General features: G+C 46.3%; 10 protein-coding genes across 10 annotated transcripts in view; 3 read left to right on the plus strand and 7 right to left on the minus strand.

The window, feature by feature from the left end:
• BDR25DRAFT_339877 (TPR domain protein) overlaps positions 1 to 2,122 on the minus strand; it is a gene marked incomplete at both ends in the record, with an annotated part of 3,214 nt that extends 1,092 nt beyond the window's left edge. The window contains 2 exons of the mRNA XM_033693445.1: positions 52 to 1,859; positions 2,014 to 2,122. Of these exons, the coding sequence (XP_033552797.1) occupies positions 52 to 1,859; positions 2,014 to 2,122 (1,917 nt within the window). The remainder of the gene's footprint in view (positions 1 to 51; positions 1,860 to 2,013) is intronic.
• A 326-nt stretch (positions 2,123 to 2,448) lies between these two features.
• On the minus strand, positions 2,449 to 5,352 carry BDR25DRAFT_350245 (uncharacterized protein; the record flags this gene model as incomplete). Its single annotated transcript, XM_033694669.1, has 19 exons — positions 2,449 to 2,491; positions 2,528 to 2,728; positions 2,799 to 2,850; positions 2,898 to 2,947; positions 2,974 to 3,072; positions 3,103 to 3,189; positions 3,222 to 3,270; positions 3,352 to 3,453; positions 3,500 to 3,598; positions 3,683 to 3,770; positions 3,806 to 3,969; positions 4,031 to 4,151; positions 4,212 to 4,262; positions 4,335 to 4,360; positions 4,420 to 4,438; positions 4,517 to 4,785; positions 4,845 to 4,914; positions 5,086 to 5,231; positions 5,274 to 5,352. The coding sequence occupies 19 exons, from the start codon at positions 5,350 to 5,352 to the stop codon at positions 2,449 to 2,451; spliced, it is 1,815 nt and encodes a 604-aa protein (XP_033552798.1).
• A 98-nt stretch (positions 5,353 to 5,450) lies between these two features.
• BDR25DRAFT_278715 (uncharacterized protein) lies at positions 5,451 to 6,738 on the plus strand (the record flags this gene model as incomplete). Its single annotated transcript, XM_033687701.1, has 4 exons — positions 5,451 to 5,659; positions 5,710 to 5,967; positions 6,030 to 6,600; positions 6,689 to 6,738. The coding sequence occupies exons 1-4, from the start codon at positions 5,507 to 5,509 to the stop codon at positions 6,736 to 6,738; spliced, it is 1,032 nt and encodes a 343-aa protein (XP_033552799.1). The 5' UTR covers positions 5,451 to 5,506.
• Positions 6,739 to 11,341: 4,603 nt separating this feature from the next.
• On the plus strand, positions 11,342 to 12,227 carry BDR25DRAFT_350248 (uncharacterized protein; the record flags this gene model as incomplete). The annotated part of the gene is made up of 6 exons (XM_033694670.1): positions 11,342 to 11,397; positions 11,452 to 11,539; positions 11,949 to 12,019; positions 12,046 to 12,064; positions 12,094 to 12,156; positions 12,192 to 12,227. The coding sequence occupies 6 exons, from the start codon at positions 11,342 to 11,344 to the stop codon at positions 12,225 to 12,227; spliced, it is 333 nt and encodes a 110-aa protein (XP_033552800.1).
• A 94-nt stretch (positions 12,228 to 12,321) lies between these two features.
• Positions 12,322 to 13,776, minus strand: BDR25DRAFT_322337 (uncharacterized protein; the record flags this gene model as incomplete). The annotated part of the gene is made up of 6 exons (XM_033692026.1): positions 12,322 to 12,392; positions 12,454 to 12,722; positions 12,884 to 13,006; positions 13,061 to 13,218; positions 13,283 to 13,532; positions 13,595 to 13,776. 6 exons carry the CDS (start codon positions 13,774 to 13,776, stop codon positions 12,322 to 12,324), a joined length of 1,053 nt encoding a protein of 350 aa, XP_033552801.1.
• An 807-nt stretch (positions 13,777 to 14,583) lies between these two features.
• Positions 14,584 to 15,871, minus strand: BDR25DRAFT_339879 (dihydrodipicolinate synthase; the record flags this gene model as incomplete). The annotated part of the gene is made up of 2 exons (XM_033693446.1): positions 15,242 to 15,871; positions 14,584 to 15,180 (listed from the first exon to the last, which is right to left on the minus strand). Exons 1-2 carry the CDS (start codon positions 15,707 to 15,709, stop codon positions 14,584 to 14,586), a joined length of 1,065 nt encoding a protein of 354 aa, XP_033552802.1. The 5' UTR covers positions 15,710 to 15,871.
• A 418-nt stretch (positions 15,872 to 16,289) lies between these two features.
• On the minus strand, positions 16,290 to 17,747 carry BDR25DRAFT_379592 (uncharacterized protein; the record flags this gene model as incomplete). Its single annotated transcript, XM_033697617.1, has 1 exon — positions 16,290 to 17,747. The coding sequence occupies one exon, from the start codon at positions 17,745 to 17,747 to the stop codon at positions 16,290 to 16,292; it is 1,458 nt and encodes a 485-aa protein (XP_033552803.1).
• A 1,075-nt stretch (positions 17,748 to 18,822) lies between these two features.
• BDR25DRAFT_211663 (voltage-gated potassium channel subunit beta-2) lies at positions 18,823 to 19,830 on the minus strand (the record flags this gene model as incomplete). Its single annotated transcript, XM_033684693.1, has 1 exon — positions 18,823 to 19,830. One exon carries the CDS (start codon positions 19,828 to 19,830, stop codon positions 18,823 to 18,825), a length of 1,008 nt encoding a protein of 335 aa, XP_033552804.1.
• Positions 19,831 to 20,397: 567 nt separating this feature from the next.
• BDR25DRAFT_391317 (NAD(P)-binding protein) lies at positions 20,398 to 21,955 on the plus strand (the record flags this gene model as incomplete). The annotated part of the gene is made up of 3 exons (XM_033698142.1): positions 20,398 to 21,586; positions 21,620 to 21,704; positions 21,780 to 21,955. Exons 1-3 carry the CDS (start codon positions 20,507 to 20,509, stop codon positions 21,953 to 21,955), a joined length of 1,341 nt encoding a protein of 446 aa, XP_033552805.1. The 5' UTR covers positions 20,398 to 20,506.
• BDR25DRAFT_253605 (uncharacterized protein) lies at positions 21,927 to 24,348 on the minus strand. The gene is made up of 4 exons (XM_033686250.1): positions 24,289 to 24,348; positions 24,139 to 24,248; positions 22,792 to 23,846; positions 21,927 to 22,740 (listed from the first exon to the last, which is right to left on the minus strand). Exons 2-4 carry the CDS (start codon positions 24,234 to 24,236, stop codon positions 22,058 to 22,060), a joined length of 1,836 nt encoding a protein of 611 aa, XP_033552806.1. The 5' UTR covers positions 24,237 to 24,248; positions 24,289 to 24,348; the 3' UTR covers positions 21,927 to 22,057.
• Positions 24,349 to 24,860: the final 512 nt, after the last annotated feature.

Here is a 24,860-nt window from a genome sequence, read left to right on the forward strand (position 1 = left end):
GGTCAGCGTGTCAGGATGCTTCTCGCCGAGCTCCTTCTTTCTCGTTTCCACCACTTGCACTCCCAGTTGCTCGGCCTCCTTCCACCGCCCCTGATTCCTGTACGTCGACGCCAGGTTCGTCATGCTGGTCAGCGTGTCAGGATGCTTCTCGCCGAGCTCCTTCTTTCTCGTTTCAATCACTTGCACTTCCAGCTGCTCAGCCTCCTTCCACCGCCCCTGGTTCCAGTACGTCGACGCCAGGTTCGCCATGCTAGTCACCGTAGAAGGATGCCTCTCGCCGAGCGTCCTCGCACGAGCTTTCATTACTTGCACTTCCAGTTGCTCGGCCTCCTTCCACCGCCCTTTAAGTTTCCTTGCTAATCCTACCATCGCCATACTACTTAGCGTCTCCTCGTGCTCTTTCCCTAGAAGCTTTGTCCTCACTGCCACAGACAATCCAGACATCTCCTCTGCCTCATTCCCCCTTCCTTGTCGCCAAGCGTACCATGCTGCCTTGTACAGCAGCTTAGCCCATTCTTTTCGTGCACCTTCGCTTTCAGGTTGCTGCATGACTGCTAACTTTGCGTGCGGAAAAAGCTCTCGACATCTCTCCCAGTTTTCATACTCCCCTATCGGAAATGCCCTGCAGAGATTCGTAATAAATGCCGCCTTCCACCGCTCAGCTTTCCCCTGGCCCTCCAGCCATTTCTGGGTAGCTAGCTGCACTAACCTATGCATGTCAAACGTGTCTGTATCTCTAGTTATGGAGATAAAGGAGTAGTCTCTTAGCGTAAGAATGTCATCTTCTAACCTGTCCTTAACTTCTTGAGCGTTGTCATCCGGATCATTCCCTTCTATATTATTATTATTATTATTATTATTATCACCATCATCACATTTATTTCCTATGTTATCCTGGTGGCAGAGTAATGCTTTGTGGATGCCCTGTCGGTTGAAGAAGCTCATAAGTGACAGCAGATCGGCCGCTGATTGTCTTGTACTGCGTATGTGGTTAAACGATATCTGCCATGTTACAATAATAGAATTCTTGGCTTCTTCATCTCTTCGAAGATGGCCTGCTTCCTGGTCCAGCAGGGCTGTCTTTCTCGTGTCGCTCCTGCGAAACTCGTCCAGGTACTGCCGCACCGAACACCTGGGAGCCCGCTGATGGATATATGCCGCCGCCTGGACAAGGGCGAGTGGCATGAACTCGAGCGCCGCCGCCAGCTCGGCAATACCGTCCTTTTCTATCTCCCCTCCCAGTTTCCTGTGAAGAAGCTCCTGCGCGCTTGCATCGTGCATCGGCTCAACTGGTATGATATCGCAGCTCTCCACCAGCTGCAACGCCACGCTTTTTGTTCGGGATGTCACCAAAACAGAGCCGTAGCTGCTGGGAGGCAAATACTTCGACAGGTGCCACTGAGGGGCGCTGTCTTTAGTCGGCTGGGCACTCTGGTCCCGGTTCAAGGGTCGAGAAAGAGCAGCAGCACCATCAGCATTGTCGAGGACCAGCAGCCACTTTCTGTTCCTCTCGTTGCGGAGCCAGTTGTGGACCAGCTTGAACAAATCTGCTTGTGGGTCGTTCCGGCCAGCCAGCTTGACCCTATCCGCGATGTCCCGGAAGCTTTGCTCGACGCGGGCCGTGTTGCTGGCATGTACCCAGAACACCCATGTGTCTGGTGATGCCACCACGGTGCGATAGCAGTGCTCGATGGCGAGCTGCGACTTCCCCACGCCGCCCAGGCCTACCAGCGCTATGCGCGATGCTGGCGCGGAGCATCTCTCGCGTATCTGATCGAGCAGCGTCCCACGGTTGACGAAGTCTGGGTCGCGGCGAAAGGGGATGGTGCAGGAGGGGTTTGGAGGGGTCTCTGGTCTTGCTGTGGGGAGAAGACGCCATTAGCCCACCCTACAAGCAGTAGAATCGCCAACGGTGACTTGCCATAGTAGTAGTAGTATTTGTTGTTTGTCTGCGTGCCTGTCTGACGTCAGTACGAGATTGACCATCTATGGACTCCGCAAGGACCCACCTACCGACGATGTGCGCATGCCCCGATGCATCGCCGAGCACCACCCCGCGGTTGTCGGAAATAGCTGTGAAAGCCTTTGCGCCCGTAGTGAGTATCGGTGCGTGGTCAACCATTGCCACCGGGAGCCGTCGTACACTCTAGGAGCGAGAAGTTATACTAAAACTATCCCTCGCAAACAATATCCAGCGAAGCGTAGGCGTCGCCGTGTTAGCAAGTGCGGCTGAGCTGGGCATGCATTTCTCCCGCTTATGCGGATCCGTAGCACTGATTGGTCTTTTATTTTGTGTTACCACCCCTGTCTCTCCTCCTCCCAAATCATTGGTCATTTATGCCCCCATTTACACAGGCAGCGCACAACCGCTCACCACCACTCGTAACAACACTCCGCTTCCCAGACTATCTACTCTTTCTGCTGAAGCTTTACTAGAATGGATGTCTCTCAGAGCCTTAAACAAGTGAAGGAAATCCCTTTTGGAAGAGTGCTTCGAATATGTTCCCATTGCGAGTGTGGTATTTACTCTGCTTGAATGATGCGCCCAATAGCCGCAAGCACATTGTAACGCAGGTGGTAAATGATCAGCCATTTTCTGTTCTTTAATTTCTTTTCTAGAGCTCCAGGATGGGAAATTTGCTCATGCTTCGCCGAGACAAACAATCGGACAGCCAGTGTTCCCCTGATTATCCCCAAGCCCGTGCTATTGGAAGAGATATAAGTCGTGCTCAATAGTTTATTTCATGGATTCGTATAGAACTAGGTCTTTGTATGTGCCGTTACGCTTTTGCTTGAACCTAAGACGAATATGGAGTGCCAGTCTGTCCAGTACAAAGATCCGTACCGGTACTAGTTAAGTTTGTGAAAGCAAGAAAAAAAAAAAGTCGGCAAATTACTTCTATCGCATTGATTAGGATAACCAGTTCCAAAGATTGAAGAAATGCCGCTTCTCAGAGAGGCTGAACCATTGACTTCTCAAGATGGTCTTTCACGCCATTTTCAGATATACCCCGGTAAGCATCGATTACTTTCGTATCGCCTGATATCGTCCCTAGTACACGACCATTAAATCTACAGCGAGGGAGATGAAAATTCCTGCACATTGCCACGCTCTCCCTCATCGTTATTAAAGAAAAAGCCGGCTCTGATTTACCTTGATTGGCGAACGACTGGACAATCTTGCATGAGCTAAGCAGGGGTCATAGAGTAGGCGAGTCAACGGGGTATTGAGATCCAAACAAGGTGAATTGAACCAGTGTATTGTAAGGTCTAAGGAGTGAGAGAGAGCTCTGGGCTGACTATATACTGTACGAAAAAGGAGCTAGTCCTAATTAGTGAATAGCGCAGTACATGGATATAGTATCGCGTAAGACACGTGCGACAGACGATAGGGTTTGAAAAATTGTAGACCGCTATGTGTCAGCCATACCGGCCTGCCATAATATAGGCCTGCTGGTCTTGTCCTTTTCCTATTCTTTTATGTAATGCAGTAACTCACTGAAACTGTTTGGAAGACCTCTTGTGTTACGTTCCTCTATGTCGGAGTCAAAGGGTGCTCCTTTTACGGTTAGGGGATCAATAAAACTATCATTTCTAACTTCCTTTCAGTAGTTAGCTCTATGCCTCTGTCATCCTTCGCTGTAGGTTAGCGGTATATATGTTTGGGAAGTGAATAGAACACCACATGCAACATCCTCTTCGCGTTTTGCCACTCTCCTTGCGGCCGATGACATGCACTCGTCCACAGTAAAGAAAGATGTAGGCTTTCCCTGAAGGCGTAGGTAGCAATTCCTATCTTCAATACGAAATCTTTTAGTGATTGCTGGTTGTGGAGCGACAATCCCTCTTTGGGCAAGAAATTGACAGATCCGGGAGCATTCAGCCCTTCAAGGGCCCCGATATGAGTAAACCTCCTGCTTTTCTTAAATACCAGTTTCGTTGAAAATTCCACTGTCTCTATCTGGAGTGCTTACTGAAACATGGGATAGATAAGCTTAATATCTCGCCGCTCTCGCCGCATTCTGGGAACAGCGAAACATGGGGTTAATGGCTTCTGCCCTTCTTTGATTATCGATGCAACAAGAATGGTGTAAGATAGAGTCATCAATTATGAAAGGAAGGTCCCCCGGGTAGAATAAGATTCTTTGCCTCTATCAACGCCAGTCTGGCATGGTTATTACAATATCATCTTCTGTACAATCTAGCTAGACCATTTCACAACGCACAGCGACTGGAGCCGCAATAAGCCACGGCATATCCCCCTAGTTGATGGTGCCACCTCTTATGAAGCGCTTGCTTTCGTCCTTCGTCTATAAAAAGGCCTTGGTTTCGACCCGAGGCGGAGCTCCCCGCAGCCTCCCTAAGCACATGGTGGCGGAAACATTTCTGAAATTACAGCATTTATAGGCGGGGAATGACAACCTGGGCATCGGCAGAACTATTTTCGGACATGTGTCAGCCAAAAGTTCTTGACGTACTTAACACTGTCGAATTTTCTTTGCATCCTTAAGCTTACCTTAGTTGCTCCTGGTAAGTTGGTTACAGTGCCTTCATACTCCACACATTTAACCATCGCTTCTTTAGTGACTGGCGCAAGGCGTTCAATAACCAATTGCTCAATACACTGACTTGAGTTTATTACATCCAAGCATGCGTATTCGGTCTTGGGGCATTTGTCCTGGACTGCTTCGGTGTTCACGCTTACGAATGCGAAGCATAGGAGAAGCAGGTCGATCCCGAAGCGCATTGTTGTTAAGTCTGGTTCTTCGTCTTTGAGGATAGATTCTCCAAAACCGAGGGCAACAAATTCACGAGGTTACCTACCTTATATATATCTTCCTCACGCAGCCCAATCAACTCCGGGGATCCGTACCCTATACTCTCCAGTTCGTAAATTAGTGATATTGGAATAATCTGGAGGTCTCACATTCCGCCCCACTTAGCACTTAACACTCTACTGGTGCCCCACATTATGTGGTTGCTAGATCAATATATCTTAGGCTGAAATATCTGCGATCTGTTGATTACTAATGGGAATATATTAATAGAGGAAAATAGCTCGCTTTTCTATCTCGCCCAAGTCACCCAGAACGTAAGCGGCCCAATCTTTGCATACCTATCTGTTGCAACTGCATCGGCAGTAGATGATGCTCGATTTTGTTGAGTTCTCAATGCTTTCTCGGTGTCAATAATAGGGTCGGTATTAGGCTCGCTAAAGTATTCAATCTGTACTAGATCCTTCTAATATCCGCAGGAACCCTTATCTAGGGAACCATATGATGATCTGCATCCTCTAACCATCCTAGGCGCATCGGTCTTCCGCCTTCGAGTATTTAATCTCGGAGTGTTCATATCGATTATCTTAGCATTTGAGACACTCGCATAAGACTTATTAAAAGGACCAACACGGTCTTCGCTCTCACAAATGGACTCCTACGCTCGTTATTCTTTTTTGATGCTGATCTTTATTATTCGCTGAAATCAAAGTACAATTCAGCGAGACAAGATGAAGTGGACTACACTCCTCGCCCTAGCGCTCGCTGCACCTAGCAGAGCATTAGTCCGATTCCATTGCTCGCAGCTAGTTACTCAAAGACTTGACCCTTTGATTAGCCCGGGTTTGATTCCATCTACCCACGTCCATCAAATCGTCGGCGGTGTTCGTAGAAAGGCCCTTATTGTTATGTTAATCCTAACAGCTATTAACAGGACTCCTTTAATGCTTCTATGGATCTCAAAAAGGATATGCCAGGCGAATCAACCTGCACTAGTTGCCAGTTCAGTGATGACTTCTCTAACTACTGGACTGCGGTCCTCTATTTTCGCGCACAGAACGGTAGTTACAAGCGCGTTCCTCAACTCGGCAATAATCAATTCAGAAATGCCAACGGTGGCTTGACGGTCTACTATATGCAGGATGCCATTTACACCCCGGAACAGAAGTCGAAGGTCACGTCCTTCCAGCCGGTAAGTTGCTAGAATAGACGCCCTCCTGAGGCATTCCGATTCTAGACATTAATAGAAAATAGGGTTTCCGAATGTTTATTGGAAATGTTCTTGCCAGGACATTAGAAGAAGCTTCCCGCTTCCGTCAATTAACCTACACCTGCTTAGACACCTTTGTCACTCGCTCCCCAGAGACTATTAGTTTTCCCAACCGCCGTTGCAAAGAGGGTATCATGACCTCTCTCCGCTTTCCAACCTGTTGGGACGGCAAGAACCTTGATAGCCCTGACCATATGGCTCATATGAGCTATCCTGAGACCGGAACCTTCGAGAGTGGTGGACCCTGCCCATCAACGCATCCAGTACGTACCGCCCAAGTTATGTTCGAGGTTGTCTGGGACACAAAGCCATTTAACAACCTTGACTGGCCTAAGGATGGAAGCAATCCCTTCGTCTGGTCGTTCGGTGATGCGACTGGTTATGCCAACCACGCTGATTACGTTTTTGGTTGGAAGGACAATTCCTTGCAGAAAATCCTGGATACTCCTTGCCATTTCACCACCAACTGCTCCGAGTCCGGTGCCAAGATGCAATCAATTGACGCTATGAACAAGTGTACAAAAAAACCGGTAGTTAACGAGGATATTGATGGATGTAAGTTAGACGTATTTCTTTCCCATTTTTGTCATATCGTACTTGATTTATCGCGCCACTTGCTGACCACCCACCTTCGTTTTTTTAGGGCTCCCAACTCTCCCCGGAGGATTCCACGCTCAATACTCTCGCGCTTAATTCTTCGGGTGAAAATAATTCAAAAATTTGACAGAAGTGGCATGTAAACTGTAGGGAATAGATTACAAGGGGGGATAGGTGGTATGCACAGGCTTCTTGGAGTCATATACCAACATATGATGCTAGCCCCCAACCGTAGGCAGTTCGCTTGGGTAGTTACCTGGGTCGGTACCGTGTATAGAACTCAGAGGAGGTCTCCAGGACGACAGCAGAGCGCCAGCAGGATAATAGTTAGCAATTCAGCCAGTGAAGGCTTTCCCCCACAATCTACCCCAGCAATACTCTCGATGCCAACCATTTGCCCCTAAAATTCTTAGAAAAAGATGTCCATAAAAGACTGCGTAAGTTTTATAATTGTTTCTCTTGCTGTTACGAACCTTTACCCAGCCTAACACTGTACTTTAATAATATCTTTGAGCCGTTTTCAATTAAGATGTCTTAGGAAATGCCTTTCTAGTAGCATTGTCTATTTGGAAATCTGTTACACTCTTTGTCCAAGTTGCTATTAACTTGTTTGGTCTACTAGAGTCTAGTATATCAATCTACTTGTAGTTTTAAGTAGGATATTTAAAGCTTATTGTCACGGTTATGTTACAGCTATCTAACCCCTGCGTACCGTAGGCTTGGCACGGGGTGTATAGGCTCCTCGGCCTCAGTACCTCTGCCTCTGACCCTAAGGTTTACTCTCGTGCTTCCTGCTTGATACCTCTTACACTTATTCTAATACGCTTGTATTGTTTTAACGTATTTTACAACCGAGCGGTCCACACAAGTAAATAGTCTACTCTAACTAAATTTTAGCATCTTATTCTTTAATTAGTAATGCGTCTACTAATTAACTTTTAACATAACGTACTTCATGGGCGAGTCGCTCACACACCCGAGTCGCTCACTTTTGCCAAGACCCCACCCTAACAAACTCTATTATGGCCTATAACAACCCGCTCTAGCACTATATAGTACAGTACAGCCTAGAATATTATTTAGATACTACTTCTGCTTCTTGCTTACATGTTTGCGTGTTATGCCTAGTCTAATTACACTGTCTGCAGCGCCTTTAGGATAGCTTACCTACTTTAGCTTGCACTTGCTTTTTTGCCTTCTTCCTATTACTGCGCGCCCTAAACTCCTTTAAAGCTATTAAGTGTAGGCCTTTCTAAATTATTAAGGTCTTTTCTGCCTTAATTTACTTTTTTTTATATAATTTATATTATGTAGCAGCCTTATTAGCTACTTAAAGCTTAGTAATTTTCTATTACACTAACACTAGCTTATGCGTAATTATTACTACCTCTTTTAAAACTTTCTTAAACACCTTAACTATAAAAGTTAGTAAACTATTTATATGCTTTTAAATTTTTATTTTTATAAGCATTAATTATAACCTAAGTTCTAAAGTATTACTTAGGGTTTACAACTACTAGGGCTTGTTGTATATAGGTAGTAGTAGTAATAAAGTGCGTAACTTTATATTAAGGCCTATTATAACTTATTATAAGTTAAAAGGAACTAATCTAGCGCCTTAAAACCCTTTTTAGATATTACTAAAAGTAATTATAGCATTATAGGCTGCTTTAAAGCATAGTAAGAACTTTATTTTTATAATATAAGTAATTTAGTTATATATAAAGTTTTTAGCTTAGCGCTTATATACTTTTTTTAAAAAAGTAAAACAACTTACATTAAGTAGCTGTAAAAAGTGTAATAAGTAAAAAAGTATGTAGATAGTAATAATTTTATTATCTTTATAGTATTACTAAAAATAAAGTAAGTTATAGCTTTTATAGCTGTTAATAACTAGTAGATAGTAGCTACTAACAGTACGCTTTTTTATATACACATTAAAGTGCTTTAACTAGTCTAGACTAAGCTAATTAGTAGTCTAGCTGCGCTTAAAGATTATAATAACCTAATTCTAAAGTAGATTTTTTTTCTTATACTAGTTTAAAAAGTAGTTGCTACCCTAAAAAATAATAAAAGGCAGAATAGCCTACTTTTTAGCATTAATGCCCTAAATAGCTGTTGTCTACTTCTAGTTACCTAGCTAGACTGCTTTTAGCTGTCCTTATCTCTCTAACCCTGTAATAACTACTCTAGTAGATATCTAGCCTATTATAAACCCTGTTTTATTAAAGTTGTATATGTTATTATCTTAGATGCTATACTTAGCTTTAATATTCTTTATAAAGTTAAACTAGCCTTAAATTACTATAAGATCTTTATAAAAAGCTCTTTTATAGTTATACTTATACTTAAACTTTACTTTAAGCTTTAAGTAACACTTAATAAACATATTAAGCTAGTTTATGCTAATATAGCCTATATTATACTTAGCGCGTAAAGAATTCGCTATATTAGCTATAGCTGCTAGCTAGAGGGGAAATCCTTGCGCATTTAGCTTAAGTATGTGCTAAATAATTACCTGCTTTTTATTATTATCTAGCTTCTATAAGTTAGCTATATAATTAGCTTAAAAAGGTTGTCTAGTGTGTTAGTTACTTATTGTCTTTTAAAAGACTCTGTAGATAGCTGCAGCATGTTAGTTAAAAAGTGTTACATTTTATTTAAGAGCCTAAAGCGTAAGCTGCATTTAATATTCCTTTAACACATTTAAGTAGTGTTATTAGAAATACATTAGTGTAAGAAAAGTAGTGTAGTGGGGTCTTAGTAAAAGTAAGCAACTTAGGTGTGTAAGCAACTCGCCCATGAAGTACGTTACTAATTAAAAAGGTTAAATACTTTTAGCTTTTTAGGTAACTTAAAAAAGCTAAATTTTAAGTATTTAAAATATAATAATAATTTATAAAGTCTTTAAAGCTATACTTAGAAACATAAATGAAAACTTTTATAATATAACTATAACATATTCTACTACTAAGCTAGCTACACTAAGCTAGTGTTACAATTCGCCTTAGCCTTAGCCGCTTGCAGCTATATTAGACTAGAATAGACAAGAAACAATCAGCTAGATACAACAAAGCATAGAGTAAAGAAGTAGCGTGTATATAAGCAGTAACAAATCTCAGCATTAAAGAGCAGCAATTTGTTAATTTGTTAAAGTCTTCTACCTAGATCCTAACTATTTAAAGTTTAAATAAACTACGTTAGATAAGAGTAGTTTTGTAACAATTCGCATGAATCATTCCATCTTGGGTTGTCTGACGAACTGATATCCGAAGGTTCCTTGTATCTGCTCTAACCCTGCTCTAACCCCTGCTGTACCCATATTCCCCTAAGTATTTAGTCGCACCTTGTCAGATTGAAGCACTGTTTCTGGGCTTCCTGAGATGAATGATGGGTTTGGATATGATGTATGGGATGATTGATTGATTTGTATTGATCGTGTTCATTTATCGATCCTTTTTCTGCTCTACTCGTGTTGCTCGGCTTTTTGTTTTGCCGATCCGAGTCCCTCGCGCACTTGCCCTATGCGCGACCAGCTTGCAACATGCTGCAATTTGCTGCAAAATGCTGCAATTTGCTGCAAAATGCTGCAAAATGCTGCAAAATGCTGCAACATGCTGCAATTTGCAGCAACATACTGTTCGAGCTTATTGCTCGTACTATGTAGCAGCTTTCGTCAAGCGTTCCTCCTGTCTTGACAGTAGGTGCGCATATCTGACACACCTCCCCCCTTAGCTAGCTTAATAGTTTTCTAATATCCTTTGTACAAGGCCTATAGGTGTTAATAGAATTCCTAGATTTCTAAGTCCCCATGCACTCCCATATGCCTGTGAGTGGATTCACACCGCATTCAGACCTGTTGTCTTGCCTGTGCTGTGAACTACAAGTTTAGCCTGTTATTAGTATATTACACATCTATTATTTTAACAGCTAGCTAACTTAAAACCTATACAAAATCCTACTTACTAAGTGTAAGAGGTATTAAGCAGGAAGCACAATGCATAGAGAGAGAATGCAGGATAAGAGGGTGTAACAAGAGTAAACCTTAGAGTTAGAGGTACAGAGGCTAATAAGCTTATATACTCTATGCTAAGCTTTTAGAGTACTAAGAAATTAGATAGCTGTATTATAACTATAATATAGCCTTTTTTAAAGCTTGTTTTAAGATCTAGAAAGGAATAGCTAGTGCTAAATTTTATATATAAAAAAGTAGTGTAACTAGCTTTATTAAAAACTATCTAGAAAAAAAAAGTACATAGCTAGCTATAAAGCTAAAAATTTTTTAAATTAAACACTAGCTAAAGTATTAGCGTAGACTTGTAGTAGGACCTATATAGGTTATACTTAGGCAGTATCTATCTTTAGTAACTAAACTTTAGAAAACTTTAGTAAAAGAAAACCATGTTAGAAGAAGTGTAACTATTTGCTTTAAAATATTATTACTAGCACTATAGCGCTACACTGCTATAGCTACTAGTATAAGATGTTTTTCTTTTATTAAGCTAAGCCTAATAGACTTTTAAAAGCTAGATAAAGTAAATAACGTATTTTACAAGCAAGTAGGCTATATAAGTAAATAGTCTACGCTAATAAAATTTTAGCACCTTGTATTTTACTTAACAATACTGTCTAAATAAACTACGTTAGATAAGAGCAGTTCAGCCTGTCTTTATGTATATTATACACCTTCATTTTGACAATGCCTCAGGCTCTCCCTAGAGACCCCTCAGCCCGGCCTTGGGCACATGACATCCCGTCACGTGCTCTAATACATATATATATATATATATCCTCTCTCGGACCCCTGAGTCTCCTCAAGGATTCGTCTATCAATACTGTCCTGTGCCCCCTTTTGCGCTTCATGTTTCCTGGACACAGTGCTCTCACAATAGTGTTAGTTGCGCTAAGAGATTCTGTCTACCTTAGTGATTTTTCATAGTTTATGTTACTATAGATACTTATTTTTATTTATTTACTTATACTTTTACTTTATTTACACTAGATAAGGATATCTGCTTAGAAGATGGAATGTAGTTGTAACAAGGGTATTAGATAACCCTAAGGGTGCCCTAGAAGATAGTTATAGTAGGCAGATACAGCACTACTACAACAAGGAATGGCGCCTACTAAACATCACTAAAAAGCTAGCGCCACAGATATTGCCTTAGATAAGAGCCTTGCTCTCTGTAGACAGAGGGCAGAATCCAGTCTTAACGCTCCCTTAGTGCTTGCTACGCCACTATTAGATTTCCCCCTTTTTACATGATTACATCTGCTCACTCCACACGATTTGGAACTCTGATAAGACATCGGAATGGCGCGAGAGCCTTTCGCTTCTTTGGGAGAATGATGCAAAAGGCGCTACTGATGGAGACTGGTGAGCCTAGGGCCTGCTTCTCCTAGCCATCAAGAACCATCTCGGGTTCTATGTGCCATGAAAATCTGCTGTAGAAAGCCTTGGCAGCTCTACTCGTCGGAGGTGCCAATGACAGGCCGAGAAGCAAGAGCGCGCAGGTGAACAAAGCCTTGAATGTTGGCACGTCACTCAGGATTTGTATGAGACAGAATTTGCATTAATCGGCTGAACGCACACACATTACATAAAAAATGATAAGAAAACACGATACAAGTCACCGCATGGAGAACTCCGCTGCAGGCTAATCCCTGCTTCTCGGACACCTAAGCCTCAAAAGCCCTCCCGCGCTTCATGGGGCGGTGCTCCGTGGTCATGCCCGGGAGATACTTGGCCCCTGTTGACAAGTCAGCATCCGCGATATTCGGTATCAAGGTGTCTCTAATCAGTGAACTTACATCCATCGATCTTCTCGCCGACGAAGTCCTTCACAGTGCACTTGTTAGCATCAGCCATCGCCTGCTTCTTGATGGAGCCACAGCCGTCATAGAAGCATTCGGACTTGTCCATGGCGCGCTGCAGAGCGTCGCCCTTCCAGCCGAACATATAATCGGCGTGTGTGCCGGCCGCATTACCCTCGAAGCTCCACAGGAAGGGATTCCCGTCCTTCGCGGGATCCCAAAGGCTGTTGAACGGTGTCGTGTCCCATGTGATTTCAAAGGTTACCCTTTAATCCTTGGGTTAGCTTATACACGTTTCGGAGAAGTGATGTGGGCGTCCGAAGGGTTGAGGTTTTGGGGGCATGGTGGGAGCGCCCAGAGACTTAAGGGTTTTGTACAAGCTTGGGGAACCCGTTCAAGGGGATAGATATGCTTTGGGATGACTTACTGCGGGACTCGAACTGGGTGGGAGTCGGGGCATTTTGGAGCATTGTTGAAGTACTCAGAGTTGACGGTGTTGTACATATGAGACTGATGATCCGGGCTATCGAGGTCCTTGCCATTCCAGCAGCTAGGTTCCAGGGTTAGCGTGCATATTTGGAGTTGATTGGAAGACGTAACTCACGGAGGGAAGTGATGCGTCGTGAAGATACCGCCGTTGCACTTGGTGGTGGGAAACTGGGAAACCAGGGTACCGCGGTTTCCGCCCTGGATGCATTGGTAACTCAGACCAGCATGAGGTTTTCCGGTTTGAGTTGGGCTGCCAACCGTCATACGGAAGCCCTGTAGATTAATACATGTCAGAATCTCAAGCAGTCTTAGGTATGGTACGGGATGATAGAATTACCGGTGGGAATGTCTTTACGGGCTGTTGCTTGAGGTTGTCCTTCGACAGATCAAACTGGGTATAGTAGATAGTTAGACCACCCTGGGCGCCGTTCGAACCTCCGAGGAGGGGCTGAACGGGAGCAGGCATAACCCTATGGTAGGAGCCGTTCTTAGGATCGCGGAAGTACATGTGAGCAACCCAGTAGTTCGAGAAGTCCTCTGCCATCTGGCAAGTAGTGCAGGTGGCCCTCGAGGCGACGTCACCTTCCCTAAACATCTAGTCAACAGATGTAATCGATCAGGATAGCTCCCTCAAACTTCGCAGACGTACATTGTGGAGTTGAACGCATTGCCTCCCACGATCATGTGAAGATGAGCAGACGGGATAGACCCAGGCTGAACAGCCGGATCAAGACGCTGAGTGGTCAAGGTTGAGCATGGGAAGCGAAGACCGGCCTGGGTCGACGCGATGAATACGGCGATAAGCTTGAGGGATGTAGTAAGTGACTTCATCTTAGCGGCGTGTCGTGCTTGCGGCACTGAGTTATGTCAAGAGGGAGCGAAGCAAGCAGAAGCAAGCCAGGCAGAGAGGTGCACGACTTGTCCGCTCGACTCTTATAACTTTGAGTTGAGAGCATAGATGCACACGGCACTTGATATTTCGCTACCGGCAGTTGTTGTCTCCTCCCGCTCGCCGGCCCAGTGCAATGGACGACAGAAAATAAACTTGATCGTCGATATTCGTATCGACAGTAAGGTTGCGGAGAGAGTAATAGACTGGCCACGGTCTAGCTAATAGGATGCAATGTTATATATATCATATTTGTGCTGGCAGGGTATCAGTTACACAGAATAAACAAATGAATTGCCCGTTAGTGCTTGGTGATTGCTTGGTTGCCGGCAAATATCGTTCGCAAATTCTGCCCCTCATTGGCTCCTAAAATTGATAGAACTATCTTCTAAAGTGCTGCAGATCTCGGGATTGACAATGATGAATCCTAACTAGTAGCCGTGTGTGCCCCATGTGACGACTGCTTTCATCTTTCTTCCTTTGATTACTAAGCATTGATTACAAGCCATATCTCTCTTCTCTCCTTTATATAGCTTCCCTTCCTAGGTGCCATTCTCTCCGAAGACGAAGGTGAATGGTTCAAAGGCGTGAAAATATAGTCTCACATTCAGATGGATCAAAAAGATTAATTCACAAGCTCTATCTAACTCCAAGAGCCGAATTCTAGCTCCACTTGGTAGTGTTTCAAGCGTAATACTAGCATATTATTTCTATCCTCAATTAAAGTCACTTCTATAAATCTCTGAACTCTACTTTGCACGAGGTCGTTCTTCCGTGATGGGACTACCTCCCAACGATTCCTTGATCCCATTAACCCCCCTCCCACACACCTTCCCCGAAATCCGATCCTCCTCCTCAACCAACACCCCCATCACTTCCACCGTCCACTCCTGCATCTTCCCATTTGCCGGCAAATACGGTCTCCGTGGCCAGAACGTCTTCGGATCATTCAGTGCCAATTTTTTGCCCACAAAATAGCCCGCCCCAAACTTCGTCAAGGCAAGGGACTTCTTACACGCCCACTCCGCATTCGCAACCACCTCCTGCAACCTCATTGCTTCCTCTTTCCTTCCTTCAACCCAAAGATCGTAAATCCGTGCAGTGGACCGCGGAAACACGTTTGCGAGACCCGTGACGCAACCTACGCCACCTGCTTCAAGTGTGGGAAAGAGGAAGTCTGATGAGCCGCCATAGACGGAGAATTGGGCAGGAGTGAAGATGGAGGTGAGACGAACGGCTTTACCCACATTACCGCAAGTGAGCTTTACTGCGACAATGTTGGGGTGTGAGGCTAGGGTTGAGAGGTCGTCGGAGTTAAGGTCGATGCCAGATGTTACGCCGGGGAACTACGGGTGCGTTAGGGTTGCATTAAAAAGAGGAGGGATAGTTGTAGAACCGGAAACCTACATTATAAATCACTACCGGAAGCGGACTCTCGTCCGCCACATCCCTATAAAACCCATACAATGCCTCCTCACCCACACTTTTTGCCCAAAAGCTCGGCGGCAACAGTAAGCCAAAACTTGCCCCCGCCTCCGTCGCGTCCTTCGCCAACTGAATACTCTCATTTGTACTCTGTCCCGAAATCCCCGCTACAATAGGATACTCCGGTAGTCCTAAGTCCGTGACTGCTTTACGTACAGTCCGGAGGACGTCCATTTTCTCAGATGAGGAAAGTAGTACGGCTTCGCCGTTTGTGCCTTGGTACACGAGTCCGTGGAGTCCTCCTTTTACGAGATATTGGCAGTGCTTGTACATGGCGTCGAGATCGATTTCTTGGGTTTTAGTGGGCTTGTAGAGTGAGATTACGGGACAGTAGACACCCGGAGGGAGCATCTTGCCTTTTTCCGGTATATTTGATTTCGTGATCGGCATTTTGGATGAGGGTTGGAGAGTTCGAAAGGAGTGTTGGAATGGATGAGATGCTGAATTATGAATTTATGACGGACAAATCGGACTCTCAATTTCTCAAATATTGAGACTGCAGCGGAGGAACTTGGAAGCTGCACAAGAGTGTAGCATGTCAAGCGGGAAAACTGAATACTTTCTTCAGGATTGTGTCAAGGGACACGTGTGCTACCTTTAACCCGCCTGCACCCAGTCTCAGCGCGTTCCTCCATTCCGAGCAACATTTTCCGCCCGGAAGCTTCTCCCATGGCATTTCCCAAGCCTCGTGCTCGCTCACATGTTCGACGAGACATGAGTGTTTAGACGGAAAGAGGGGCAAACGGTGAGAAGACCGATGCAGGGGTTCGAAATGACTCGCGGTACCTGTCGGATGTGGGGTGAATGATTCGGTGGCTAAAGCTTAGCTTGGAATTGCAAATGTGGCTGGGCTGCCGGAAGATTGCCCTTGCATATTTTCTCAGCAATCCCTAGATCCGTAGAGGTGGACAGTTATATCGTTGATAAAATCTTCAATAGAAATGGTTCTTATTTAGTTACAGCATGATCTCTACACCCGCCAACGATCTACAACCTCAAAAAGTGTCTCCTCACTACCTACATTACCTGGGAATATGACGTAAGGTAAGCCTGGATGTTTGCAAGTAGGCTCATCACATCTCCAAAGTGGGACGCCAGCGGCTGCTTGACCAACGATCATAGCCCTCTTCATATTCAATCCCTTTGTCGCCATATCAGAGGACGTGATTCCGCCCTTCGCAATCACATACCGTGGTTTCGCTTTAAGACGTACAAGGAACGAGACAAGCGCTCTGGCAACAGTTGCGCCGATATCAAGAGAGTTTGCTTCGTCCGCACCAACGATGAGTTTGCGAGATGTCATAACAAGCACATCTTGCGGTTTTGTGAGCTCGGATTCTGCCACCGATAGGGCATGTTGCAGCTCTTGTTCGGCTTGCTCCGGGGATTCGAGGAGCTTGTTGACGTCGAGCTCGATAGCCAATAGTCGATTGCCAGATCTCTGCATTAGAGCCTCGAGCTGAGCTGTCGTTTTTGGAACGTAAGAGCCAGCGATTATGAGGCCGCCTCTTGAAGGATCGAGATGTAGTTGTTTTCCGGAGATGGGAGGGATAGGTGAGATACCGAGGCGGGCGGAGACGAATGCTGCCCCAGAGCGGAAGAGAAACTTCTTTCCCTGTGCCGACGCTTTGAGAATCCCTAAGATTATAACATCCATGTCTTCTTCAGCTGCCGAATTCGCGATGATGACGCTGCCTCTTGCGGATCCCATCAAAATCTCGCCAATCTTCTCAGCGCCGCCTGCTCGGATGTCGTTCAAATTGAGGCTCCTTACCCTCTCCCGCACAATTGTACCTTTTGACTTCTCCACGACCCAGTCTCTAAGGTCACTGTTCTTGTATCCGAATGTTGCATCCTTCGCAAATGGTGTATCGCCGGCCGGCACTAGCGTGATTCCTTCTGCTACATAATGTACGTTGTTGATAGTATATCGACCACCCTGCAAGAAGAATGGCGCAAGAATCCATGCATCGCTCTTTCCAAGAACCTCTTCCACGGCTTCTGGCTCGATCGGAAAGTGGCCCCGTAACGTGGAATCTCCTCGAAGCACCACCTCGAAAGTCTTCCCGGCCGCCGCAGCTGCCTGCTTTAGATTCTGACATATTTCAACCATGAGAGCTCGGGCGGCCGGAGGGTGTAAGGCTCGAGAATTCGTCAGGATAAAGAATCCACTTCCTGGTTTTGTGATGTTGAATTCGTTCGTTAGGGCATCGATACTCCATATCGTTAAAACGTGGATGTCATGGCACGTTTGGGTACCTGTGGGGTCGTCATCAAGCGCTACGAGAATTGGAATATTCGGGTTCGATTGAATCTCTTTCCGCGTCTGGGCTCGGAGATCGCTGGAGGATGAGGAGAGTGGTGGGAGTGATGCAAGCGTTTCTTTAAGGGGAAGAGAAGCCAGCGAGGAGGCTTCGGAGTGGTCCATTATTACAGGCATCATCATCGCTACATCGATCGTGCCTTCTGTTTAGTGAATATTGCTATTAGCTTTTAATCTATGTGGACAATTTGAACACGAAGCTCTGGCATGCTCCCGATGAAGGCATCGGTAAATCGGCAGCTTGCCGCACTTCTATCCGGGCGTCGAAAACTCCTTGGTTTTTTAACTCAGTACTCTCCAGATTTACCAGCAGCATTCCCAACCATCGAACTTGCTATCCTTGTTGAACTTTGGAATGTTAGAGATTAGGCGAAGAAGATAAACACTTCAAAGAATGGAGGTGACTGGCTCAGAGTTGCTGTAATCGGCATTACTACCTCCGGTGAGCTGCTGAAGCCATTTAAGCTTCCATGGAATACTGTACTCAATTGAGAGTGAGCTATCCAGGTCGACTCATGACGGAGAGTTGATAGATGACAGAGCTCGGTTCGATTTGAGGACCCTTCCCACTATCAACAACGTATCCTCCCGGGTCATGCCTTCCATGGTTAACTTCGCAGATTTGGCGCGGTACGCAAACAAACCGTCAGACTTGTGGCGGCTGGTCGCTAAACTCTTCATCTCGAAGCCGATAGTTATCATTCAGGGCTATTCGCGACTGTACCTAGGACTAAGCGCTTCGGCGTCACGAAATAGAATCTCTGGGGCTTCTACGGCTTAGGATGATGTTAATATCTACAAATACTGGGTTTCTCCTGTTGTTGTTGGTAGGAGCGGGTGTATACTACCTCCTATGCGTCCTTTGGCTTATGAAATTATATCCGGTGGGAGCATATGAGAACGACAGAAGAGCGAAGAGACTATGGTACGTATCAACTGAATGTTTCTTTCCTGATGAAAGCGTGTTGTGGGGCATATTAGGGACAGGATGCTTGTGGATGAGGAGCCCACGGATTCGTGGATGGGGTCGAGCATGGGGATTTGGAAAAGAAAAATTAGTTCCCGGACATATGAGAGCGTTCTATCAAATAGCCACCCAGCGAATGAATAAATATATAAGACTGTATCAGCACACTTCTTCCTCCTAGCGTAATTGATCCCTATATATTGGACAAATCCACTACATTCCCAGCACAGCTCGAGGTCTATACGCCTCTTCTAAATGCCGGCACTCTTCATCACTCATTTCTACTCCCAATGATTCCATAATCCCATCCACCCTCTCCATGCTTGTCAGCCCCACAATCGGACAATATCCCTTTCTCATTACCCACGCAGTCGCCACACTAGCCATACTCACCCCCTTCCTCTTTGCCACTTCTTCCACCCTCCGCACAATCTCCAACTTCGCATCCCCAAACCACGCCCTTGATTTTGCATCCGCCTCATTCCGTTCTGAAGTCTCCCCCACCGATTTCGCTAACAGCCCCCTCGCAAGCGGCGACCACGGGATAACACCAATTCCTTCAGAAGCGCAGAACGGCAACATCTCCCTTTCTTCCTCACGATATAATAGATTATAAAACGGCTGCATTGACGTAAATCCCGTCCAACCATGCATTTTGGCGGTATACTGAAGTCGCGCGAATTCCCACGTGTGCATCGAGCTTGCGCCTATATAGTGGACCTTCCCTATACACACGAGATCGTGCAGCGCACGCATAATTTCCTCGGGGGAAGTCTCGCGGTCGAGGCGGTGCAGTTGTAAGACATCAATATATGTTGTATTCAAACGGGCGAGAGACGCATCTACCGCATCAAAAATATGCTTGCGACTCAACCCCATTTGATTCACCAACTCCTTTGAATACGAATCCGGTGGCTGTGGTCGCGACTCGTCGTCCATGACTGGATAATACAGTTTCGATAAAATAACGACTTTGCTACGTGGGATGCCGAACTGTTGGAGCGCTTTTCCGAGGATTATCTCGCTGCGTCCGTTGCTATATGTGTTGGCTGTGTCCCAGGTGTTGATACCAAGGTCGTAGGCCCGCTTTATGACGGCTAAGGAGGAGGCTTCGTCGAGGGTCCAGGGCGAGCCTTCCCAGTTGGGAGACCCGAAGGCCATGCCACCGAGGATTATTCGGGAGATTTTGAGGCCGGAGTGACCTAGGCGGTTATATTGCATCTTAGGGATAGAGGGCGATGGGGGATTGTTTGTGTTGGAGATTGTTGATTGGGTTAGGTGACTTGTATTAGAGGCCATGATAGATGCTGCGAATGGTTGAAAGAAATATGAAGACTCATAATTGAGGTATAGTGTTCAGTTATGGGGATTATTAGTATCTAGGGGTCCAACGAGCAACGCCTCTCACGCTCCCTGTGTATGGCGGATAAAAACAAAGACCAGGAGAATAGAAACTATCCGAAAAAAGTCTTCAATAGTAAACTCGCCGGTCACCCATCATTCTCTCCTTTAAAACCCCAACTATCCCCTTCCAAGCTCTAACCCGTGAAAACATGGTGAAGTTGCTCGGACCCAACACCGCAAATTGCAACCCTTTTAGCGCAAACTCTCGTCCTTGCAGACCATCGGGAATCCCGCCTTTCTCTCCGATATGACATCACCACCACGCTACCGGCATCTCGACCGGCCAAACCCCCACTTCTCACGGCATTCCAACCTAGGCGGGAGGGAAAGATGCACGCAACATGGTTTAGCCAGACGACTCCACCTCCGAACCACGGAAGCACTTCCGACCGGAATCTAACGCTCGCAACGACGCCCTCGGTTGTGAATACCTGCCATTCGATCGGCTTACTATTATAATATCGATACACTTATATACGGGACGTACTTAGAAATGCCCTGGTATTTTATGGAACGACAACCTGAAGCGGCGAGGAAAGAGTATCCGGGAGCATCAACACCGATGGCGGGTACCTCAGACGCAATAATGGGGTCTATGCCCGAATTCAATGCTTCGAAGCGATATATTCTGATTACAGGAGCCGGCGGGTTTATTGGCCAGGAACTTACTATCGCTTTGCTATCTGCTGCACCTGATATCGAGCTCGTGCTGGCCGATGTGTTTAAACCTCCACTCCCACTTTCAAAAAACAACACCACAAATACAGAGACGGACACCTCCCGCGTCCACTGCATCGAAGCCGACCTAACTAGACCCCCCATCGTTGCCACCCTTCTCAACAGCAAAAAATGGCATGCCTGCTACCTCCTCCACGGCATAATGTCCAGTGGCTCCGAAACAAACCTCGAATTCGGACTTGCAGTCAACATCGACTCTCACCGTTTAATCCTCGACTTTCTCCGCCGACACCAACCCGGCGTCATTGTTGTATTCCCTTCATCACTTGCAGTTTACGGCCCGCCGGAAGGGACTGAGGTTGTTTCGGAACGAACGATTGCGTTACCGCAGTCAAGCTATGGAGCCGAGAAATTGGTGATTGAGACGCTCGTGAATGATTATTCGCGCAGAGGGTTGATTGATGGGAGGGTGGTGCGGTTGCCAACGGTGATTGTGAGACCGGGGAGGCCGTCAGCGGCAGCGTCGAGTTTTGCTTCCAGTATAGTGCGTGAGCCACTACGCGGCGAGAAGAGCCTGCTTCCTGTAAGTCGGAGCCTGGAGATGTGGGTTTGTTCGCCGGAAACCGTGGTTAGGAATTTAGTGGCTGTGAAAGATGTGCCGAAAGACAGGTTTGGGAGAAATAAGGGTCGGGTTGTGAATTTACCGGGACAGACAGTGAAAGTGGGGGAGATTTTGGAGGCGCTAGAAGAGGTTGGGGGAAAGGAGGCGGTGGGGTTGGTGGAGGAGAAGGTGGATCCGAGGGTGGAGGATATTGTTGCGAGCTGGCCATCTAGGTTTGATGTCTCTGTGGCAAAGGGGTTGGGGATGGTGGAGGATGTTAGTTTGACAGAAGTGGTGCAGAGATTTGCCAGGAGATTGAAACGGTAGCTTTATTGGGCGTGCCAAAAGTCTGATGATTGTTGGCCTAAAATGATGCACGGCATGTTGAAAACGACGATAATTTTAGATAGATGTCTTGATTAGTTTGTTGCAATTCTTAATCCAGGCAAGGACCGAAACTCTTGTTTATGTACAAGGTAAGACACAGCCACACGGTATACATCGATGCCCTCTAAGCCGCCCAAGCAGAATCCTCTCCTTCTAAACCCTCCTATTTATCTATGCCTTCTCATTTTACTCCTTTTCAGAGACGTGTGGAGCGGGCACCGTGTTCAATCCATTCTGAATATCGCCTCTAGAATTAGCGACTCCTTCACGCCATGACAAGACTCGCCAAGGACCTAAACCCTGAAAGAAAGGAGTGCAGCGGAAGGCCACGGAAATACTCAAGCTTTAGTTCCGTTGATACTAAGAGGATTTTCATCCTCAAAATCCAGTAAAATTGAAATCAAAATTACCCGAATCAAAATGCAAAAAGGAGCTCGTAGCTATATTCAAATCCTCCTCAAACCCATTCACTACTGCATTCCCCCCACTCCCATAAAGCCCCTCACCGTTCGGCATCAGCAGCATTGACGTCGCAGCCTGACTCTGATTCATATAATGCAGACCCGATGGTGCCACGCCATTCCCATTCCTGTTCGCATCCGGAAGCGGAGGACTACGGATCGCCGATGGACTCTTGATCTTCGATGCCACCATTTTTTCCAACCCGTCGGCCATCAGATGTACGAGGTGCCATTTGCCTACGGCAGTTGACCGAAACTGTTGGACGGCTTTAGTCGCGAGGTCGAAGACTACGGCATCTTCGATGAATTGCCCGGAGTGTTGGGCGGCGACTTTAAGGAGGAAGACGCAAGCGAACGCTATCATGGAGTGGATGTAGTGTGGGATGCCTACGAGTCCCTCGCGAATGTCATAGTCGGTAAGTAGCATTTCGATGATCGATGTTGCGGAGGATACAGCGGCGACAGCGCTTTCTTGGAAGAACGCTGGCACAGGCGCGCCTTTGAGTCCCCGAAAGACGTGGGAATGAAGGTGTAGCTTGGCAAGGTGATGATGTAGAATGACGCCCTTTGTAGGAAATTCTCCAATGAATTGGTGAAGTTCTGTCTATGTTAGCTTTAACACGTTGGACGAACCGAATGTTCGAGACATACTTTGTAGTTCTGTGGTCCAGTATCCCATCCACTGGTCGATTTGCCGACTGAAGTTCGTTAACTGAGGGGCAAATGCCCGTGGGACGGGCTCTCCGGTGTCAGGACCAAATAGTTCGCGGACGTTGCTCATTATTATCAGCAATGCCATCTGACTTACGAGTCGTTTATCCGACTCGGTAAAAACTGAAGACTTCATCAACTCCTCCCAACCTGAAATTGAGAAATCTTCACGGACAATGGATGGACGTCCGTAGAGAATAGACAGATGGTGATCGCATATGTAAAGAATATACCATATTCTCATGCAATCCATAGCTTCTTCACTGTTCTCCGCTATCACGCGGTGGAAGTTGTTGTTAAGATTTACTTCTGTCGCTCGGCGAATTGCATATCCAGACAAAGTCCAAGAAACATCGTGAAGCCAATACGATCCGATACACATCGCGCGTAAGTGGTCACGATCTATTCGCCGATCGAACATCGATGCTGCCATTAGCCGGCGAAATTCCCGGCTACAGACTCCGTATAGATGGTTGCTCATTGGATCATGGAGAGCTGCAACAGTACAGATACATGCGGTTAAAATTGGAGAACCTCGTCGGAGGCTCTCTAGATTTCGATACTTGCTACCACCGATCATATACATGAAATGGTCGATTCGGTTGAAGTAAAGGTTAACGAGTCTTTCTGCATCTTCAATGCTAAGTAGGCCATTCGAAATGAAGTCGTTCACGGGATGGTTTGGCGTGCTAATTGGGGGAGGTTGCGGTTCATCTGCAGTATCATCTGAGCGCAGAGCCCTGAGTCGTGTAATTTGGTAGAGGGATTCGATTGGGACATGGGGAAGCGCATCATCCCTTGGAGATACTCGAGGAGAATTGTCACAGGAAGGTCCGGGGAATTCTCTGTCCATGGCTTCATCGTGGGGTGAATGTTCTAAGGCACCCGAATTGGATGTTTGCAAAGGGGGTAGTGGCGGGAGAGACAGTCTCCCAAGGACGTCTTGCAATGCGGAGTGAATATGATCAAGGTCACCAATGACTGTGGTTTTCCATCTATCTTCTATTAGCATTGGTGAGGGAATGACAGGCATAAATACAATCAAGTGGAGCGAGGGAAGGAGTACATTATGCCAACGCATACCACGGAACACAACGCTATGCGTCAATCCCCTAGCCCTGCTGGAAGAATGAGCGAGATGGTCTATATAATGTAGTCTGCTGTTATATAAACAGATACTATCTCGATCTACTGCATCACGAACACGCACCAGGGCATTTGGAGAGATCGCAGGAGCGAGTTAGGATGAAACAGGGCCATCAAGGAAAGGCCCTCTGGATTACTTACCGTGAGCGCTCTTCAATGAGCGTTTGGAGGCTTTTATTCAATACGCATGACAGATTCCGTTCCGTACACCGTTTACACGGCGGTCCGCTGTCATCCATGATGCACTTAATCTATGGGAGTGTTAGTCATACTTGCAGACTCGAACGTGACAGCGCTGGAACAGGCCTTTTGCTTTCGACATGCCGCGCATGCTTTGACCCGCCTGGAGATATGCGCCGCCGATAGTTCGGAAGCGGGATCGGGGTGCCTCGGGCGCGCCGATGGAGAGTCGGAGGCATGGGAAGCATTGGGAGCATTGGAAGCCGAACCTTCGTGGATATTTGCTTGCGACCAAGTTCTCTTCGACATCGTGGCGTTGGAGGGTGCTGGGGTGGAGTTGCAAACACTGATTTTCCGAGGCTCGACTAATGGGAGGCATCGGCCCGAATGTCAACGGGGGTTCATGTCAACTGGGAGTCCTCGCCTCAGTCAGAAGCGGGGAATGGTTGGTGGAGAAGGTTTAGCGGACAGTTAATTCGGAAATTTTCATTGGTCAAACCACGTCATGAAGCCTATTCTTGAGGCATGCCTACTTGGTGAGGCCGAGAAGAAGTAGCTTTGCAGGACTTGCTTAGAGCAATGGGAGAAGCTTCTTGCTGAATAAAGCCTTGACGACGACGAGGTTTGAAGTCAGGCTCTCGAAGCCGAGGCTGAAGCGAGACGAAACAGGGTCATGTGACATA

Source organism: Lindgomyces ingoldianus (assembly GCF_010093535.1).
Source record: "Lindgomyces ingoldianus strain ATCC 200398 unplaced genomic scaffold BDR25scaffold_4, whole genome shotgun sequence".
NCBI lineage: Eukaryota > Fungi > Ascomycota > Dothideomycetes > Pleosporales > Lindgomycetaceae > Lindgomyces > Lindgomyces ingoldianus.

What these genes read in the sequence shown, in the direction of transcription:
- BDR25DRAFT_253605 (XM_033686250.1), bottom strand. Translation starts at nt 24,236, where the DNA reads ATGGATGACAGCGGACCGCCGTGTAAACGGTGTACGGAACGGAATCTG. An exon ending in CTCATTGAAGAGCGCTCACG is followed by an intron (nt 23,847 to 24,138) that starts GTAAGTAATCCA and finishes AATAGAAGATAG; the next exon opens with ATGGAAAACCACAGTCATTG. An exon ending in CTGGACCACAGAACTACAAA is followed by an intron (nt 22,741 to 22,791) that starts GTATGTCTCGAA and finishes TAACATAGACAG; the next exon opens with AACTTCACCAATTCATTGGA.